This window comes from Ptychodera flava, chromosome 8 (assembly GCF_041260155.1).
Source record: "Ptychodera flava strain L36383 chromosome 8, AS_Pfla_20210202, whole genome shotgun sequence".
Classification (NCBI taxonomy): Eukaryota; Metazoa; Hemichordata; class Enteropneusta; family Ptychoderidae; genus Ptychodera; species Ptychodera flava.
In genome coordinates this window covers 2,639,065-2,651,501 of record NC_091935.1, presented here as the reverse complement: position 1 = coordinate 2,651,501, position 12,437 = coordinate 2,639,065, and the positions used below count along the sequence as shown (strand labels likewise).

At 39.9% G+C, this 12,437-nt stretch overlaps 1 protein-coding gene across 1 annotated transcript; it reads right to left on the bottom strand.

Annotated features, from left to right (window-relative positions):
- Window positions 1-3,417: 3,417 nt before the first annotated feature.
- LOC139138187 (protein phosphatase 1 regulatory subunit 12A-like) lies at window positions 3,418-9,325 on the bottom strand. The gene has a single exon (XM_070706445.1). The coding sequence runs from the start codon at window positions 8,504-8,506 to the stop codon at window positions 5,576-5,578; it is 2,931 nt and encodes a 976-aa protein (XP_070562546.1). The 5' UTR covers window positions 8,507-9,325; the 3' UTR covers window positions 3,418-5,575.
- Between the last annotated feature and the right edge of the window lie 3,112 nt (window positions 9,326-12,437).

Here is a 12,437-nt window from a genome sequence, read left to right as displayed (position 1 = left end):
CCCCTTCAAGGCATCAATGAATGTTATTTGCGTCTTACAGCCTGTCGTTTGTATATCATCGATCTTACACCCCTTCCATCAATAACAGAATTTCCTGAGGTGTGAGGGTAATTTTACATTTTTGATGTTTTTACAAAAGTGTTCTCGAATAATACTGTGAACATCATGCCCCTTCACAGCATTAGTGAAAGTTCATGTTTGATCTTGCACATCTAGATATCATGTTATAGTGACATACTAAAGCAATTTGCCGGCATTGGTCAAGGTGATCAGTAACCATAGTGATCGGTAATCATAGTGTAAACGTCAATGTACCCTTGGTCCCAAACTAGGCCTCATCTTTACCCCTTTACCTCACCCTTCCCCTATCCCCTTCCTTTTAGTTTTATTCCCAGCAAAGTCCATGTTGATAAATTTCCACAAGCATCTGATTCACTGGAACATTACAATTAGTAATTTATAGTTACTGAGGGACTTATTGATTTGGTTCAGTGCATGTGTGTGTGCGTCCACGCAGATATCTCAGACGTACCCTGGTCGTTTTCTTTAAAATTGGTATACAATGATAATACACTGTATGGTATACATGTGCGCACCGATTGGTTTTGTTATATGATCCAATATGGCCGCGATTTGATCAAAAGGAAGCCACATGGCCATTTTATTATGATTGTTTTCATGTCCACTGCCATTACTAAGACATCCCTTGACAGATTATTTTAAACATGGAACGAGGAAGACAAAGTACCATGACTTACATACGCATGTCAAATTATTTTATGATACGATTCAATATGCAGGCAAATTTCACGGACGTTGATGACAATAGATAAAATCTGCTCACGATTATGGATCTATTTTCATAAACCGATGTGTTGCACAAAGCGAGATCACGGGTCTACCCTTATACTTTTACTACGCTATTTGTCAATCCCTGTGGCCGAAGTGCGGGGTACTTATAGATTGTGTACCGTCCGTCCGTCCGTCCGTCCATCCATCTGTCCGTTTCCATAACTCAGACATACCCTGACTGATTTATTTCAAACCTGGCACAAAGACAATGGACTGTTACTTACATATGCACATAGAATTGCTTCATGGTATGATCCAATATGGCCTCCGGTGGCCATTTTCCGATTCTTATTATGTCAGTCACTACACAGACATGTAAGAACTGTTTCCTTTCAAGTTTGCCACACAGACAACACACCAGGATATACATATGTTCATCTGATTTTTTCAGCAACGTGATTCGATATGGTTGCCAGGCAATAATTTTGTTATGATTTTTTCATGTCCAAAGCCATTAATCACACATGCTGGGGCCGATTTAATTTGAAATTGGCACAAGGACAACAAATTATGACTTTACATGTGCATGTCGAATTTCTTTGCAATAGAACCTAATATGGCTGCCATGTGACAATTTTGTTCTATTTTTTCATACCTCTTCTCATAACATATAGCCACATCTACTACCCAACTATTACACAAATTTAGCTAACATAAATAGTTTATTCCATTTTTACTGGTACATCAACAGCATAGATGCACATTAATACAAGGTCAATACTTTCTCTATCATTTTCCGATTATCTTTTGACTAATTTCACTTAACAATTTTTCCCGTCAATACCTTCAAAATGTATTAACCAATCGGGGACTGTGTCATTTACAATGACTTCGTGTAGGATACATTGCACGGCACATACGCTCCTGTCGTTTTCGTATATAAATTTGACCACGATCTTACTTCCCAACAAGGGGCATGAAGCTAAACTATAGTTTTTAGCTTCAAACGGACGTATAGACACTGTAGATATTAACACGGGACTGGACTTCAACTTCCAAACGGACGTATAGACACAGTGACTGTAGATTTCAACACGGGACTGGACTTCAACTTCCAAACGGACGAATAGACACTATAGATTTCAACACAGGACTGGACTTCAACTTCCAAACGGACGTATAGACACTATAGACAACACGGGACTGGACTTCAACTTCCAAACGGACGTATAGACACTATAATAGATTTCAACACAGGATTGGACTTCAACGTGTGGTATATTTGACTTACCAGCAGAGACAGGAAAGTAGATATAATTCAGTACGTTATAGAACTTGTAAGTATAATCGGGTATCTTTGAATACGTTTACGCCGACAGGACGACTCGGCACTAGACTAGACGGCGTTGCAATGCCATGTATAATACAAGGTATGGTACGCAGTCTAGAGTGAAACACCAGCATGTTAACATGCATGAAGTTTCATAAGTAGAAAATAAATATTACGTCTCCAGGGCAAAAATAAGACCATTGATCATATTGATACTGTCTTGTATTATCTTTGAGCTTCGAAGGACCTATTGGTTCAAGATTAGATGACACATTAGGCTACGTTCACCAATAACAGCTAGAAGGGCTGGAGGAATCGCAATTGAAATCTTATTTTTTTCCGAGCCCCTCAATACCCTAAAAAATTTCCAAGTCCCCCGTCTACATGATCAATCAGTTAACCAAACTCTTGCCAGGTCAATGACACCTGCTGAAGAGCCCACAAAATGACGATCGATCATGATAAAGTATGCAAAGTGTGAATTTTGGCAACATTAGATACTACTTATAAGTTTTACAAAATTGACAGAACTGGAAGGTTAAAATATTGCATCAAATAAACGTTTTAATCTTAGAAATGTTCGGTGTAATAATGATTAAATTTTTAAAATTAAAATCATTCCATTTAGTCACACACTTTTAATTAGAACCTTTACTGTACAAAGTTTTAATTGGGTGTTACTTTATGTTGAGAGAATTTGAAAATTTAGAAAATCAAGCATGGTAACCCCATCTTTAATCTTTAATATTTGATTATTTTCATAAGGGAGAATTCAAAAATCCTTGATAACTTTCAAGTATCCTGGTCTTCCGTGTGTTGCTTTCTGGCCTGATCTGGTGTACAAGTATGTTTCACTGTCATGAGCGTCACATGAACCGAACTCTTCTTCAGCTACTTCATAGTCAGAGCCCGAGCTACCCCTGTCACTGCCGATGGGTAGAGCAAAACTTTCAAGTTCCCGTCTACTACCCCAAATGTTTTTAAATCCCGCCTGAATTCCTCCAGCCACCCCTCCTAACTGTTTTTTTTTGCAAACGCAGCCTTAGTCATGACTTCAGGTCAGGACTGGGTATCGTCGCGGTATATTTGTCCCAACGCTGAAGACTGAAAAGCAGATATAATATAGGCTACGTCACGGTTTTAGAAGGTGTACGCACAATGCGGGCTGACGTCGAAATTGTTAGACTTTGTGCAAGTCGATCGATAAAAACGATTTCGTGCGTACGATATAGTGGAGAAATTGCGACTGATCTTGTGGTTTAGTTTGTATTTTCTAACCAAGATATAGTGGCGTTATTGCCAGACTCAGTCTCGTTCGGTAGACCGCCGGTTGCGTCCACTCTACGCATGCGCAAACGCAAAACCCAGAGAGTTCCCGCACACAAGCACAAATACGATACCACACACTGTAAAACTCAAGAAGGCATAGGATCGTGAAGCGTCATCTCAGTCAAAGCATATCACATAAAAAGTAACATGAATGTTTTATAACTTGCTGAAATTATTTTATTTTAATTCAACACTGAACTGTTGGCATTACGATGTCGTGAAGGTACATGTCAGTGCCCGGCTGAGATTTCGGCAATCTGCACCAATATTTTACCAACACGATTTTCATGACTGACTTGTGGTTGTAATTGGTTTTCACCTTCGCGTTTCTCTTTTCAATTGATAGATCATAAGCGTTCGATGTAAATCTATAATAAAAACAATTCGAATCTACTTTTATTTACATTCGTCAGCCATATTCCCTGCCCTGATAATTAGCAACACACCCTGTCAGAGGATAGTGAGTCCGAGCGTTGATCCCGACCAGTACTCTACAGCCTAGAATAAATGTATTCAGATAACAAGTCAAACGTACTTGGCTTTGTGAGTCTAATTTGGAGTCTTTACCTCGAACAGAAAGTTAAATCAATGATTTCAGGCAAACGAAGCCCCAGAATGCAGCCTGTTGCCCAGAGTCGGTTTTTAGAAAGTAGAAATCAAAGCGTTTATTTGTCATTCATATTTTATGAAATTGTTAGACTAAGAGAACACTCGAATAAAATCTGCATTTGCGTCAACCTCATTAAAATCGTCGAAACTGTTTTTCTATTTCTGTGTTTGACACAAGCGGAGTTTTCTTTCGCTATGTCACTGTCGTAAATGTTTGGTTGATACCCAGCGCTGTAATTTCACCAGAGTAAAGATATGGTTTTGTCAAGCGTTGTCAAGGCAACAGTCCTGAACGCGTTCATAAGAAAGGATTATCAAAAATGCCATTAGCTCGACATATTAACGCTGTGTATTGGACAGGTTTATGTTATAGAATGCTGCAATGCGTGCCTGAACACCTTTATGTCAGATCAGGGACGTTCTGAAAAGCAAGTATGGAATATTATGGAAAATGTCGACATATTAACGCTGTGTATTGGACAGGTTTATGTTATAGAATGCTGCAATGCGTGCCTGAACACCTTTATGTCAGATCAGGGACGTTCTGAAAAGCAAGTATGGCATATTATGGAAAATGTCGATATCGACTTTTAGTTGCGTCAATAATGTTTCGAATACAAAGGGGAACAATATGCCTCATTATTTGCAGTTCAATTATTGGCTAAATGAGGTTTGGCGAAACTAATACGTGAATAATGTTATTGTGTAGAACGGCCAAACATGTCTGGTTTCAAACATGACCATTTCTGTGGATCCTAGCAGAATAAGACCATTTTTATAATTCTTTTTATTATATTTCATGCGATCGTCTCAGTATAGCAGGTAACTAAAAGAGCCACTGAAGTGCATGGCGTAATAATTCTCATGAGATAAAACACGAATTTATTTGGATTAGCCAAACGGACAAAGGTACATCATAGCAAGATGTTGAATTTCAATTGTACGCACTGTCGTTGTCATTGTTATCTCGCCAGGATGTCTGATATCATGTCTGATTTTACAAATTTGCAACAAAACTAACAATATATACATATATTTGTTAAAGAAACAAACAAATGGATCGTATAAAAACTTTTTCTCTAGACTTTTCAAAGGGACTACAGCTGTAACTTTCGGTGATAACTTCATTATTTTTCTTTAAAAAATCGTTTTTTATCCTTCACCTGAAATTACGTTGATATTCCTAGTATTCAACGTCTTGTCGACACAATACATTTGTTACAATATGCAATTTCAATTACGGAAAAACGAATTATAGTCAGACCTAATTTCTGTTTTCAACAATAACATTGGAATTTTAATACACACATAAAGCCTGTGTCATTACGAGTTGAATATTATGCGTTTTCCCATGATTTTTACAGTAGAACGATTCACATTGCAAAATGCATCAAAAGTTCCTGGTAATGGCGCCTTGACAATTTCATTAACAAGATCGCGTTTTGAATGTTATGTATATCAGCTAAATGATTCGCACTACATGATGTCAGTTATTTTGATGTCCAATTAGTGTATCTATTTACCCCGAAAGAGAGACCTAATCGCTCTGGGGATATGTTGGTATACAGACTCCCCTGACCCACTCACCGACTTCAACCTCTGTCCTACAGAGGGCATCCTGTGCGCTCTTGTTAGCGGGTGGGATTCTGTTTTCAGGTAGATTTTCAATGACGGGTTTATTTTTATCGTTGCTTTTGCACATTTCAACTTTTTGACGTTTCTTGTCAGAGAATTCCCGAAACGCGAGGGAGCATGCGCAGGATGTTTATATCTATTGGCCAGTACTTTGGCTGCTAACTTTCTTTGATTTTCCTTATATTGATCTTCTTCATCGAGTTCTTGGACGGGATCAACTTCTTTTATCGTTTCTTCCTTATCTTCCGCTTCACAAGATATGTCGTTATCTCCATGGCAACAGTTGTCGGTTACGATGACTGATCGCTTGTGTCGGTTCGATTTTCTTCCTTTTTTCGCAACTGTGTTCTCCTTGCTGTGGTGAGCGACAGGGTGCGTTGTAAAGTTTCGTAACCCCGTAGATTTGTGAATTGATACTTCGGAGTCTGGCTTTGACCGCCCCATTTCGATAGGACGCAGAAGATCGTTTTTGTCATTCAAATCAGTGTTGTTTGTTTGTTTGTTGTCAAATGTGCGATCACTCTTTCCTTCACCAGAATGCTCAGCTTTTGTCACAATTAAAAGCACTTGATTCGGTGACCTTTCCTTCTCCCCTCCTGGTCTTGGTATGTCAGAAGTCCACTCCCCTGACGATGAGAGACTGGGAGACGTTACCTTGTTTCTCGAACTGCCCCTCCAGCCCCGCTTCATCGCTTTCAATTCGTGCTTCAATTCTAATATCCTGGCGTCAAGTTCAGCTAAGGTAGCTGAGGTCCTCGCCTGAGAATGTGGCCTCCGCGAACTATCACCGCTGCCATGCCCTTTTGGAAATTTGAATATGTTACCATCCGCCAACGTCCTCGGACTGGCTGGCAACGATTCTGGATTTCTGGGCCTGATATGCTCGTTGATGTCCTTTGTAGGATCATAATCAGTAGATGGGTTCCCGGACCGATTCAGTGTTCCTTGTTTTGGGGCGGATGATTCTCGAGAGGACATCTGTTCAGCAGCGTCAGGATCAAATTTTCGATCTCTGTCTTTTATATCCCAATTTTTGTCTCTTAGTTGAATGCTCTGTCCTGTAAGCTTGCTTGAACTTTGACGTAAAAGAAGCCTCTTCCTTGGAGATATCGGTCTTCCAGCGATCTGCCTTCGATATTTCTCGCTAGCGCTGTTGCTTCTACCACCCCCGTCCTGTGTTTCAGTACTTTCACGCTTCCGATTGTTTTCAGTTTCGGGCTGAATTCCCTTCTCGTGAATTTCACGAAAAGGTGGAGAGTTGCTGCTGTTCAATCCATAGCCGTATGCAGGCACAGGAATCGATTGACTGGAATGCAGCTGCGTCGGTGACGGTTCTGGCGTGCATGATTCAGATTCACTTTGAATAACTTGTAGGCTCGTCGACAAGGATGTGAAAAATTCCTTTCTGTGCAAGTAGCCGACTCTTTTGGCACTTTGACTGGATTTGTCTGAGTCGACACTGTTAGGTCTAGTTGTCGGGCCCGAATTCTCGCGTGATTTGCTGTTTTCTCCCCCATCATTAACGTTCACATTCTCCTCATTTTTTACTTGCTGGTACAAGTTTTTCCTCTGCCGAAATTTCTTCATGGTAACTGCTCGAAGAAAGTTACTTGAGGTTTGAGAACTGTTAGGCGAAGATGCTCTAGAACTCTCTCCGTCGCTCTGAGTCTTATCAGGTGTGGATGGTCGACCCGATCTCCTCGGAGTCCGCGGTCGCATATCAAGTCTTGCCCTTCTTTTGATCGTTGCTACGGTCTGTGCCGTTGTCGTCAAATTGTTCAGTCTCTTCTGGGCCTCGTTTTGAGTCTTTCTTCCGCCCCTTGCGCTCTTTTTTCTGAGAGGTTTGCCGAATGGCAAGCACAGTTCATCAGTTGCCGATGACTCTTCTTCCGTCGGTTCCGGTGACTGCGTCGGTAGAGGGATCAGCTTAGCCGGCAGTCGATACGATGCCGAGTGCTGCGCGCAATGAATACCGTACAACCGCGCAATTTCTTCGTGGGCCGGATTTCTAGGATGTTCGAACTCGCTGTTTAGAAGACTGACGACGGTTTCGCTTTGTGACAGGCAAAGTCTTTGTTTATCATGTTTTGTCATAAAACTCGTCGAGTGCGGCCTCTTTGCCGAGAAGTCATCAGACATCACTGAATTCGAGCCTTCTGCGACACTTGCTGAAAGCGTTCTTACTCTCATTTCGCGCCTTTTTCTGTTGTTCGGCATTAGTTCTGACGACATTTTCCCCGCGCGTTTCTGCAACCAATCTGCGGCATTCTTAAACTCCAAATTGTCTCGTATCGTTTGCGATGCGTTTCCGCGCGAAACTAGTACTCTAGCACATTCTGTGTGGCCATGTTTAGCGGCTAGTATCAAAGCCGTTTCACCATGATTTGTAAGTGTATCAACAGCGACCCTGTATTTTTTATGGTGATCGATAAGCATGATCAGTATTGACAAATCTCCATTAGCGGCGACGTAGTGTAGCGCCGTGTAACCTCTCTTGTCCTGGTGAGCTAGTTTACAATTCCCCTGCGACAGAAACATGGCAACCATCCCCCGTCGTCTGAGTCGACACGCATACATCATTGCGTTCACTCCCTCAAGATCGGTCAACATCACATCTGCCCCGTTTTGTAGCAACAATCTCGCGATGTTGACTGCGGCATTCTGGGATTCAAGCTCACAACAGAGAATTAAGGGCGTCTTTCCATCGCCGTCCTTCGTGTTTATATCAATGAAGATGTCGACGCTTTCTATTAGATAACGCACCTGTTGTGAACGGCCGCATCTCACGGCTTTGTGCAGCGCCAGCGCCATTACTGTTATTTCTTTGATAAACACAGCGAAAATTTCTTCCCGTAAAATATCACTTCATTTCAGTTTACATAGCTTAGGATATGGATCCCTGATGTCAGAAGGTCGATACCGTATCAATTGAAGACAACTTACCGTACGAATCAAACAGAGACAAAATAACGATTATTTGATGTTGACGTAAACATATACCTTAGCAAGGGTCTATATGCTATAAACCGTTTGCTAGCCCTGCGTGATGACGTCCGCATTTATATTAGCATTTAACAAGATCTCCTGGGCATTTTGACTCTCATCAGTTTTGTCTTGCTAGATCGTCGTTGTAAGCATTGTCATTTCTGTAAAAAGCTGTATCCTGTAAAATCGGTAGTGGCGTGGATATGAAGCGAACTACTGTCCGAAAACACTTCATTCTATCAAAATCTTGACCGAGAAGATGGATGCACAGCAAACAGTATGGCGAGAGGAATACAGTGTCGATTTCGACATATTTTCCGTCATATGATCACGCGAAGTATCCATGTATATACTTCTAAAACGTGAAATACTTGTCTTGGGTCTTCGAATCCATTGATTTGTCTTCCAATTACACCCCTTCTATAGCCAGACAACACAGCTCTAGTGATGTAGATTCATGTGTATCCATATCGTAGATGCTTTGGTACGTTGTCACCTTTTTCTCTCGCTTGAGAGAGACATGCTGAAAGCGTCAAACGTACTCTCTGTACTACACACACTGTGGGAACTACACCAAATTTGCTGATGAGCGCACTGTTCGTAAGAGGTCAGCCCGTTGCCTTGACGACAGCTAACAGAAATCATCCAAGAATGACGAGTGTCTTGTTGTAAATGATCATCATCTTTTCTGAGCCCTGTAGGTGGAGACCATCCCTTCAATATTCTGATTGTTTAGGTAGTTACCACGGTATTTGATAACTGTTGGGGTGAACACATTCAATCAATGTCTACGCCCACGGTACTTTCAAACCCTACCTCCTGTATCCTGTAGTACCCCATGACAAAATGGTTTTGCTCAAATAATGCCCGAATGATCCTTTTGTCTCCCGCTGCTATGGTTACTGTATGTATAAGAAGGCTTGTATGGAATATGTTGCTTTTTATTCGGATTTTAATATTGTCATCGGTCAGAAGATTAAACTGGAATGGAGGAATTTTTTAGAAATTCAAGACATAATAATCTAGAAGCTAACGGTAGTATGTCATGAATATTCATTGACTTAAGGAGAATGACATTTGTTATTAGCCATCCATATCATATCAATTTTACCTCTGTGTGAAATAACAACAAGGTTTGATAAAGCGTAACGGTTGGCGTTGTAACCGAGCGTTGTCCTTTAAAACATAAATTTTGTTGTAACTGTCTTCTAACTCTATTTACTTATTCATTGTAGAGCTGATATTAACGATTAAAGAGATCCAATCGCATTAGAAATATTACGACGAACACCATCCATGCTATAGACATACTGTAACACACTATGCAAAAAGGAATTTCAATAAATAAATCGACCCTGAATTTTACTGACAAAGGATTTTTTCCAACCGATGCGTGACGTCGCATGTTTTAATGTTCAACCCTGCACGCTATGATTGAAGACTTAAGTTTTCCATACAGTTGAACCGAATAGTGTTCTATGTACCTATTGAAGAGCTTAGCTAGTTATTTTAATATGATCTCTGCTAATCGTACGGTAATTGAATTGTTTCCGCTGGCTACAAGCAAATGTATCCGGCGTATCAAATTTTTATTGATATTTACACAATTATTGAAGCATTTGACAATTTTGCTAATATTTCGACCTGTCAATATTTGATTGAGACAAGAAGTGTTTGACTCGAACACATCTCTGACGGAAAATCCGCTACAGTGCAATAATCCAACATTTGAATTTTCATTAACTTACCGGGACCCGCGCCAGGCAGGTAATTGTCACGCGTATTTGCGTTGCCCTGACGACGCGTCGTAAACACCGAGATCGTAACCAGGGACATTTAACCATATAAAATGTTTGATCCGCTCCATTTAACAAATTCAGGGTTCGAAGAAAGGTTAACACAGTCTATATGTTGAGCTCTGAGGAGGTGTTTGAAAAATATCGATATTATTATGCGCAAGACTTGAACACGCGAGTAAAGTTGTTCGAGATATGGTCGTGTATGAATGTACACAAATCGGTAAATTATTTATTGACTCCTATTAATTAGGATAACACAATTGGAACTAATTTTGGATAATAGGATCTTTTAATTGTTGAAATTTATCGAAAGTGTTAGTTTTCCTTATTGTTGAAAGTTGCAACATAACAAATTACACACAGAAACAGTTTGATTGCCGAAGTAGATAAGCTTAAATTTGCTGATTAAACCAACATTACTACGATATCTGATTATCCCAAATTAGTTCCGATTATGTTTGGATGAAATTGGCAACATTACCATGATCACTTCAGTGCACAATTTAATTTGTAGATAAGCACGTAGCTACAAACAATTACTCATCAGTTTTTCTTCTCTTTACTTTGAAGTAGATACTTCAAAATAATTCTATGATGATTTATAAGAGAGTTCAAGTTGAAATTATCGCTCCTTTGGAACATGTCAAACTGTCAAATGCTATAAATGCAAAAACTTACCATAAATTTTGCCAATTTAATTTTTGTTTTGTTTTGTTTTGTTTTGAAATTTTCTGATTTTTTTTTGAACTGTACAATGTAAGCGAAGAACAAAGATACAAACTATGTCTTTCAAACCAAACCAACCTACAAGCTTGATAGGCCAGAAACATGAACAATTTATACTTCTTAGGGGAAATACTGGTGTAATTGATTTCAAAGCTTTTCTGTCGAGTTTGGTAATATTCTAAGTTTTAATTTTGCTACCTACAAGCAAATTTCAGCAATACTGTTTTCGTTGACAGGTCATAAAACACCAGCCCCCTTTACGGCAACAGCTACAAGCGGTACCATCAAGTTGGCTGGCATTGGGTTAGGTTCGTAGTCGTAAACACCGGCCCCTTTATGGTAACAGCTACACGCGGTACAATCAAGTTGGCTTGCATTGGGCTAGGTTAATGTACCAGAATGAAAGCTATAACTTGCCATGCACTGTTCTCAGAATCACATACCTTGTTAAGCTCTGTTAAGCTCCATCATCACGCGTATGGTCACACGCTTTTGTTACGTATTCTTGAACAATGAAGTTGAAGTATAGTATGCCCCTCGAAATGAACGACTACTGACAACTTTGCTCAAGCTTTCCTCAAGGAATCTTTCAACCATTCTCTTTCAAAATCAAGAATAAAAATCGGGGGTCACCGTGCACACTTTGGTACTAAAGAAACAAATTACCCAAGATTTATCGATATTTGAAATTCAAAATGGCCGCCATCCCTGTGTGAACTCTATGGAGAAAAATAAATTTGTTGATTTTCGAAAAACCAATACGGTTAAATTTTTTTTCTTTAAAATGAGGTCCCACAAGTGGTATATCAGAAAAGAATTGTAAATGTCTGAGAGTCCAAATATCTGTCCCCGAGGCGCGTTCTACCTTAACTGCAGAGTTAGTCGAAGAATACACCTGGGTAGGTTCATGGATTACTGCACGGTTTATCGTTGTTGCCTCTGTTGATATGCTGACAATGACAAAATTTACTCGAGGTTATAGTATCATTGTGATCATACCTTTTGATCGCATCCCATAACCCACTAAGGCATGTACAATGTCAACAATATCTCCTTACTGTTCTGGCTAGAGTACAATGCCAAGTACCAATAGCTACATATTCAATCTGATTAATAGGCCTATCAGGCGTACAGACGGCACATACATACATACATACATACATACATACATACATACATACATACATACATACATACATACATACATACATACATACATACATACATACATA

Coding starts and splice junctions, on each gene's coding strand:
- LOC139138187 (XM_070706445.1), bottom strand. CDS start 8,506: ATGGCGCTGGCGCTGCACAAAGCCGTGAGATGCGGCCGTTCACAACAG.